This window comes from Manacus vitellinus, unplaced genomic scaffold, assembly GCF_001715985.3.
Source record: "Manacus vitellinus isolate BGI_N305 unplaced genomic scaffold, ASM171598v3 scaffold_148_pilon, whole genome shotgun sequence".
NCBI lineage: Eukaryota > Metazoa > Chordata > Aves > Passeriformes > Pipridae > Manacus > Manacus vitellinus.
Genome location: NW_021939057.1, coordinates 4,342 through 12,683, shown reverse-complemented (window position 1 = coordinate 12,683; position 8,342 = coordinate 4,342). Strand labels below are relative to the sequence as shown.

General features: G+C 64.1%; 1 protein-coding gene across 1 annotated transcript in view; it reads left to right on the top strand.

Moving 5' to 3' along the window:
- The window catches only part of LOC103759787 (prolow-density lipoprotein receptor-related protein 1), a gene marked incomplete at its 3' end in the record, with an annotated part of 66,169 nt that overhangs the window by 53,638 nt on the left and 4,189 nt on the right, over nt 1–8,342 (top strand). The window contains exons 28-43 of the mRNA XM_029958181.1: nt 7–144; nt 574–714; nt 803–990; nt 1,494–1,677; nt 1,875–1,960; nt 2,228–2,347; nt 2,628–2,815; nt 3,220–3,425; nt 3,744–3,932; nt 4,083–4,231; nt 4,633–4,726; nt 5,015–5,131; nt 5,220–5,339; nt 5,795–5,917; nt 6,275–6,400; nt 6,809–7,165. Coding sequence (XP_029814041.1) covers nt 7–144; nt 574–714; nt 803–990; nt 1,494–1,677; nt 1,875–1,960; nt 2,228–2,347; nt 2,628–2,815; nt 3,220–3,425; nt 3,744–3,932; nt 4,083–4,231; nt 4,633–4,726; nt 5,015–5,131; nt 5,220–5,339; nt 5,795–5,917; nt 6,275–6,400; nt 6,809–7,165 — 2,526 coding nt within the window. The remainder of the gene's footprint in view (nt 1–6; nt 145–573; nt 715–802; nt 991–1,493; nt 1,678–1,874; nt 1,961–2,227; nt 2,348–2,627; nt 2,816–3,219; nt 3,426–3,743; nt 3,933–4,082; nt 4,232–4,632; nt 4,727–5,014; nt 5,132–5,219; nt 5,340–5,794; nt 5,918–6,274; nt 6,401–6,808; nt 7,166–8,342) is intronic.

Sequence of the window (8,342 nt, the reverse complement as noted above, 5' to 3'; positions counted from 1 at the left end):
GATGGTGGTGCCTCCCTGCAGTGTACAACAACACGTGTGACGAGCGGGAGTTCATGTGTGGGAACCGGCAGTGCGTCCCCAAGCACTTCGTGTGCGACCACGACGACGACTGCGGCGACGGCTCCGACGAGTCCCCGGAGTGTGGTGGGTGCCCGTGAGACTGAGGGGGACAGGGAGGGCTCTGGTGGCTTTGGGACAGGGCCCTGGGGGGGTCTTCATTGCCCAGCAGGGGTTTGATGTGAGCAGGGTGAGGGGGAACCCGGAGAGGGAACGGAAGGAGTTCTAGTGGTGGAGAGCTGCCGGAAAGCAGCTTCCCAGCCCTGCTGCAGGCATCCACCCTGGCACAGGGATCCAAACCCACAGGCATCCAAACCCACAGAGGGATCCAAACCCGCAGAGAGATCTGTGTGCCTGCAGAGCAGCCCTGTCCCGGGCCAGCTGCAGGAGGTTTGGCCATGCAAGGCTCTGTGGAGCCCCCGTGGCTCATGAAGTTGGGGCGGCTCCACGGTGCCCCTGTCTCTCTGGGTGGCTCGGGAAGGTGGGCTGCTGTCTGAACCCCCCTCCCTCCCCCAGAGTACCCCACCTGCGGCCCCCACGAGTTCCGCTGTGCCAACGGCCGCTGCCTCAGCAACCGGCAGTGGGAGTGTGACGGGGAGTTCGACTGCCACGACCACTCGGACGAGGCACCCAAGAACCCACGCTGCAGCAGCCCAGGTACCTGTGGGGGCCAGGGCAGGGTCCTGGCAGGGGGAATGGGGTCACAGCCACCCCCCCACTGACCGCTACTGCCTCCTCTCCGCAGAGAACAAGTGCAACGACTCCTTCTTCCTCTGCAAGAACGGGAAGTGCATCCCCGAGGCGCTGCTCTGCGACAACAACAACGACTGCGCCGACGGCTCCGACGAGCTCAACTGCTTCATCAACGAGTGCCTCAACAAGAAGCTCAGTGGCTGCTCCCAGGAGTGTGAGGACCTCAAGATCGGGTACAAGGTAGGGGGCCAGGGGCTGGGGGGGCTGGCTGGAGGGCTCATCGAGTCATAGAATAGCCTGAGTTGGATGGGACCCACAAGGATCATCAGAGTCCACCTTATTGCCCTGCACAGGGAAACCCAAAATCCCACCATGGGCTTCAGAGTGTTGTCCAAATGCTCCTTGAGCTCTGGCAGGACTGGGGCTCTGAACTGCCCTGAGGAGCCTCTTCCAGTGCCCAACCACCCTCTGGGGGAAGAACCTTTTCTTAATATCCAACCTCAACCTCCCCTGACACAGCTCCAGCTGTTCCCTCTCCTTCCTTCCCCACAGACATGAGGGTTGTATCTGTCCTGTGCCAGCTGGGCGAGGGACACAACGCGGGCGCTCCTGGCACTGCTTGTGCCTCCCAGCTGTCCTTGCTGAGCCCACGTGTCCCACGGTGACACCTGTCACCTCCCAGCACCTGTCACCTCCCAGCACATGGGCCGGGGGGGTCTGACAGCTCCGGGTTGCTCCTGCAGTGCAGATGCCGTCCCGGCTTCCGGCTGAAGGACGACGGGAAGACGTGCATCGACATCGACGAGTGCTCCACCACCTACCCCTGCAGCCAGAAGTGCATCAACACCCTGGGCAGCTACAAGTGCCTCTGCACCGAGGGCTACAAGCTCAGACCTGACAACCCCACCAGCTGCAAGGCTGTCACAGGTGAGAGCCAGGTGTGGGCGTGGCACCCGGGATGCTCCCGGCGACCGTGGGATGCTCCCGGCACTGGAGTTGGTCACAGGGTGAAGTGGCTGCTCCCAGCTCGTGAAGGGGTGGGGCAGGGAGGGTGGCAGGCCTGCAGGGTTCTGCCCGTGTCCCAGAGGTGCTTCCCTGCCACTTTTCTTGCTTTCCCCCTGCAGATGAAGAGCCCTTCCTCATCTTCGCCAACCGGTACTACCTGAGGAAGCTCAACCTGGACGGCTCCAACTACACGCTGCTCAAGCAGGTGTGGGGCGAGCTGGGAGCAGGAGGGGCACCAGCCCCATGTGGCTGGGATTTTGGGATGGAGAGGGGCCCAGAAGGACATGGGAACTACCAGCTGGGGAGTTTGGGCTCTTGGCTTCCCAGGGGGATGGTGGATCCACGTAAATGGCAGGAGGTCACTGTAGGCAAGGAGCGGGCAGTGAGGCTGTGGACTCTGTAAAGCCCCTGAAAGCCCTGTGCCAGCAGCTGAGGCTGCCACAACCCTTCTCCCTCCCTCCCTCCTTCCCAGGGGCTGAACAACGCCGTGGCTCTGGATTTCGACTACCGGGAGCAGATGATCTACTGGACCGATGTCACCACGCAGGGCAGCATGATCCGCCGCATGCACATCAACGGCAGCAACGTCCAGGTGAGGGGCTGGGGCAGCCCCTGCTCCTCACCCACCTGAGGGGCCCAGGCTGGCACCTGGGACGCCAGGGAAGGGGCACCAGCCCTGCTGTGGGGTCATCACTGGGCTCAGGGAATCAGCCTGGATTGCTGTGGGATCGCTTTCCATCCCCATCCCGAGCAGGGGTGGTCTCCACGCTGCCCTGAAGAGGGGGGCAAGGAGTCTGGGAAGGGGGAGAGGGGACTTGCCCGGGGTTTGGTTCTCCCTGTCCAGCCCCAGCATCTCTGGTTCCTCCTGGCAGGTTCTTCACCGCACAGGGCTGAGCAACCCCGACGGGCTGGCTGTGGACTGGGTGGGAGGGAACCTGTACTGGTGTGACAAGGGCCGGGACACCATCGAGGTGTCGAAGCTCAACGGCGCGTACCGGACCGTGCTGGTCAACTCGGGCCTGCGGGAGCCCCGGGCGCTGGTGGTGGACGTGCAGAACGGGTGAGAGCCTGGGGGACGTGGACCTTCCCCTCTGCACTGGGGAGGGGCTGTGGTCACCTTGCCATAGTCCTGGAGGCTGGGAGATGGGATGAAGCCTTCTCTCCTGGCCTTCGGGGTGCTTTTCCCTGCCTCGTGCCCACGCACCTGGGATGTCATAGAATTCCAAAATGGTTGGGTTGGAGGGACCTTGAAAACCATCTCGTTCCACCCCCCTGCCAGGGGGCACTTTGTGCTATCCCAGGTTGCTCCAAGCCCCATCCAACCTGACCTTGGACACTTCCAGGGCCGGGACAGCCACAGCTTCTCTGGGCAACCTGTGCCAGGGCCTCCCCACCCTCCCAGGGAGGGATTTCCATGGTTTGGGCCGGACTCAGCTTCTCCCTGCTCTTCTGTTCCATCCCCAGTTACCTCTACTGGACGGACTGGGGGGACCACTCTCTGATCGGGAAGATCGGCATGGACGGCACCAACCGCAGCGTCATCGTGGACACCAAGATCACTTGGCCCAACGGCCTCACCCTCGACTACATCAACAGCCGGATCTACTGGGCCGATGCCCGCGAGGACTACATCGAGTTCGCCAGCCTGGACGGCTCCAACCGGCACACGGGTGAGGGCGACGGGGCTCCGGGGCAGCCAGCGGGCCCTGGGGGGCTCCCGGACAGCCAGCGGGCCCTGGGGGGCTCCGGGCTGTGGATCAGATTTGGCAGTGGGAGCCGGGGCTGCTGGGGACGGTTCCCAGCTCCAGCCACTCCTCCGTGCCCAGGGAAGGGGAGGATTCCCTGTGGATCAGATTTGGCAGTGGGAGCCGGGGCTGCTGGGGACGGTTCCCAGCTCCAGCCACTCCTCTGTGCCCAGGGAAGGGGCGGGTTCCCTGTGGGAGGGGGACGTGGGGCAGCCCCTCGGTGATCACCTCCTCCCCTCGCAGTGCTGAGCCAGGACATCCCGCACATCTTCGCGCTCACCCTCTTCGAGGATTTCATCTACTGGACCGACTGGGAGACCAAGTCCATCAACCGGGCCCACAAGACGACGGGAGCCAACAAGACGCTGCTGATCAGCACGTTGCACCGGCCCATGGACATCCACATCTACCACCCCTACCGCCAGCCCGACGGTGAGCGGGGCCGCAGAACGACCTGGGAAAGGGATGCCAGGCTGGGCAGGGGAGCAGGAAGGGGGTGACAAGGGTCCTGCAGCTCCTGTGTCACCCTGAGGGTCCCCAGCTCGGTCTGACTCGCTGTTGTCCCCCTGCTCTCCCCTGCAGTTCCCAACCACCCCTGCAAGACCAACAACGGCGGCTGCAGCAACCTCTGCCTGCTCTCGCCGGGTGGGGGGCACAAGTGTGCCTGTCCCACCAACTTCTACCTGGGCAGCGATGGCAAAACCTGTGTCTCCAACTGCACAGCCAGCCAGGTAACCCCCTGCCTGCCTGCCCCTGCCTGCCCCTGCCTGCCTGGACATCCCCTGTGCCCTCTCCATGTCTGTCCTGCCGTGGTCTCCCCAGGGGTGCTGGGGTGCAGATGTCTTCTGTGGGCACAGGCAGCATGTCCCTCCTGTGGCACTTCACCTTTGGGGGAGCCAGAGACCCTCCAGCTCTGGAATGTTCTGCCTGTCCCCCCTCCTCAAACCCCAGGGGCTGGGTGGGGTGGGCACAGGGTTAAGGCTTTGCTCCAGGTCAGGACATGGAGTGTCCAGAGGGTACCTCGGACAGGACAGCACAGGGTCAGTGCCCTTGGCTGAGCTCTCTGGGGACAAAGCCTTTGGGGTCCTCCTTCCCCATCCCGAGCCACCCCACGAGCTCCTCTCTCCATCAGTTTGTCTGCAAGAACGACAAGTGCATCCCTTTCTGGTGGAAATGCGACACCGAGGACGACTGCGGGGACCGCTCGGACGAACCCGAGGACTGCCGTGAGTGTGGGGGGGTGACCACAGCTCCTGCCACCCCAGCACCCCTGGGCTGTCTGACAAACCCCGTGGAGGGGAGGGCCACCCCAGTAACGGGGCTCAGGGAGCAGTGGGACACGCCTGTCCCTGTGTAGGGACTGTCCCACGGAGCAGAGCCGCCCCTTCGCTGCACCCGAGCCTGGGATTGGGTGCTGGGTCCCTGCTGAGGACCCCTGAGGGGGAAGCGAGGGGTTGAGGTTCACCCTAAAAACATTCCCCAGAGCAAACCTGTGCCCCTGTGTCCCCCCACAGCTGAGTTCAAGTGCAGGCCGGGGCAGTTCCAGTGCTCCACAGGGATCTGCACCAACCCAGCCTTCATCTGCGACGGGGACAACGACTGCCAGGACAACTCGGACGAGGCCAACTGCGGTAGGTCCCCGTGTCCCCTCACGACCCCCAGGCCCCCCCAGCACGGGGCTGCAGCCTGTCACCCCCTGACTGTGTCGTCTCCCCCCAGACATCCACGTCTGCCTGCCCAGCCAGTTCAAGTGCACCAACACCAACCGCTGCATCCCCGGCATCTTCCGCTGCAACGGGCAGGACAACTGTGGGGACGGGGAGGATGAGAAGGACTGTCGTGAGTGGGGGTGCTCGGGGTGTTGGGTGGGAGCAAGTGTGGGCTGGGCTGAGGGGCTCAGATCCCTGTCTTGGGGTATTTGGGGCTTTCTCCGTAACCCTGCTCAGCACAGAACTTCTGTCCACATCACCCCACTGCCTTACAGACACTCCTCCTTCCTGGTGGAAATGAAATCCTTAAATCCCTTAAAGAGGCCAGTTCAGTATTTGTCCTGGATTTGGGCTCAGCCTGTTGCCCAGTTGAGGGATCTGTGGCCTCTGCCCTTTGCCCTATAGTTGGGAATCTTCTGGGGCCACCACGGGGCTCTGCTCCCCTCTCCCACACCGAGCATGGCCAGACCCCTGTGATCCCCTGAGCATCCTGCAGCCCTGCAGTGGTTTTTAGGGGGCAGGGAGTGACTGGCAGCCCCCCGTCTGCCCCACTGCCCCTCCTGACACCCCTTTTCCCTCCTGCAGCGGAGGTGACCTGTGCCCCCAACCAGTTCCAGTGTGCCATCACCAAGCGCTGCATCCCCCGGGTCTGGGTCTGTGACCGTGACAACGACTGTGTGGACGGCTCTGATGAACCTGCCAACTGCAGTAAGGGGGGGCCCTGCGTGGGGAGGGGGGGCTGGCCACGCCAGAAATGGGGGCTCCCCACTGCTGGTCACCAGCGTGTGTCTGCAGGGTGGTGGGTCCCTGCTCAGCCCCTCCCTGGTCCCTGCTCAGTCCCTGTGGGCGGTGGGTGATGGTGGTGGTGGCTCTGCCTGGGTCTGTCCTGCTGGGATCCTCCTCTCCCTGACTTCTCCCTGGAGAGCTGCTTGGAAGCAGGGGGGTCTCACCCCCTGTTCCAGGCAGGAGCGCTCAGCCAGCCCCAGGCTGTTCATCAGCCCCGTGGAGAACGAAAGGTGCCCGTGCTGACGCCCTCTGGGACCCGTGTCCCTTTGTCCCCTCCAGCCCAGATGACCTGTGGTGTGGACGAGTTCCGCTGCAAGGACTCGGGCCGGTGCATCCCGGCGCGCTGGAAGTGCGATGGGGAGGACGACTGTGGGGACGGGTCTGACGAGCCCAAGGAGGAGTGTGGTGAGCAGGGGCTGGGGGGACGGGCCCGTGTCACCTCCAGCCCCCCCATTCCCCACGGGCAGGCTGGCCTGGCGCTGGCTGTCCCCTCTGGGGGGTCTCAGCTGCTCCTTATCCAAGTGCTGTAGGCACCAGCGGGCTTGGAGGGAGGTGTGGGACAATGCTGAGCCCTGTCCCTGTCCTGTCCCTCCTGGGGGCAGTGCTGCCCCCTGTCCCTGTCCCATCCCTCCCCTTGTCTGGCAGTGCTGCCCCCTGTCCCATCCCTGCCCTGTCTGGGGCAGTGCTGACCCCCGTGCTGTCCCTGTCCCATCCCTGCCCTGTCTGGGGCAGTGCTGACCCCCCATGCTGTCCCTGTCCCATCCCTGCCCTGTCTGGGGCAGTGCTGACCCCCGTGCTGTCCCTGTCCCCCAGACGAGCGCACGTGTGAGCCGTACCAGTTCCGCTGCAAGAACAACCGCTGCGTGCCGGGCCGCTGGCAGTGCGACTACGACAACGACTGCGGGGACAACTCGGACGAGGAGAGCTGCAGTACGTGCCACCCCCCGGCCTTTGGTGTCCCAGGAGTGGAGCACAGGAGAGGGGAAAGGTTTGGGCCCTCCCCAGACCCTCTCCTGCTGCCTGTGGTGGCGGCGATGGGGGCCGTGCCAGGCTGGGAGCCTGGGGAGCTGCCGTGTCCCCCAGCCAGGACACCCCTGACTCCAGGGGTCTGGAAATCCTGGCCCTGCACAGGGGGGGCTGTGCTGAGGAGACACCCCAAGGGTGGCAGGTAATGGGGAGGGGGTGACCCCAACACCCTCCCGACAGCAGCGCAGGGGCCCAGTGTGGCCACAGCCACCTGTAGGCACCTCGTCCTGCTGGCACTGGAGCGGCTTTGCCACCGAGCATTGCCCCAGGTGGCTCCTGGGACGGCTGTGGGGACACACGGAGCCGTCGGGGGGGACCCAGGTCACAATCCCGAGCCTGGGCCAGCGCACAGGGAGGTGGCAGAGTCGGTGCTGTCCCTTAATGAGTTCCCACCCTGTTCCCACCCACCCGCTGGGCAGCAGAGGAGTGTGAGTGTTCTCATGGATGAGACAGTTCCCGGGACTCTGCTGTGGGTGGGAGCACAGCCCTGTCCCTCTGGAGGGTCCCAGGCTGCCCATGGGATGGCACCAGGGTCTGCTGCTGGACCCTTTCCCATCCCACAGCACCAGGCTGCTGCCAGACCCTCTCCCACCCCACGGTGCCCACCGGGTCCCTCTGTCTCCCTGCAGCTCTTCAGGATGCAGCTTTTGTTTTCTTTTCTGTTGATTTCCCGTCGTGTTTTTGAGTTTGTGCCATTTCACTTCATCTTATGTTTTTCTCCATTTTCACACTGTCGTTATGGGGCGCTCAGAGGTAGGTTCCTGCCAAAATCTTTTAATTCCATGTACAATCTCTCTAAAATCAATGAAGACAATAATTTCCAGGTGAGGGCAGAGGGGTCGGGACTGGACAGCCCAGGTGGATTTACTGAGCATCAGCACCAGCATCTCCCTCCACGGAGCTGCAGCCGGGCAGGGTCTGACCCTGCTGCTCCGCAGGGCCCGTGCATGGCTCGGACTTGGCTCCAAAACCCGGCCCCACTGTGACCCTTCGTGCTCCAACTGGACACCCCCTACCCCGCTCTGCCCCCACAGTCCTGCTCCATGGCCAGAGGGTCCGTGTGCCCCAAAGCCCTGGGGCTGTGGGGAGGGGAAGGGTCCCAAGAGCCTCCCGGGTGGGCGGCTGTGCCACGTGCCATCCTTCTGGATTTGGCTCTGTCCCCACGCTCAGGGGACACCCGTGTGCTCTGTCCCCACACTCAGGGGACACCCCTGTGCTCTGTCCCCACGCTCAGGGGACACCCCTGTGCTCTGTCCCCACGCTCAGGGGACACCCTGTGCTCTGTCCCCACGCTCAGGGGACACCCTGTGCTCTGTCCCCA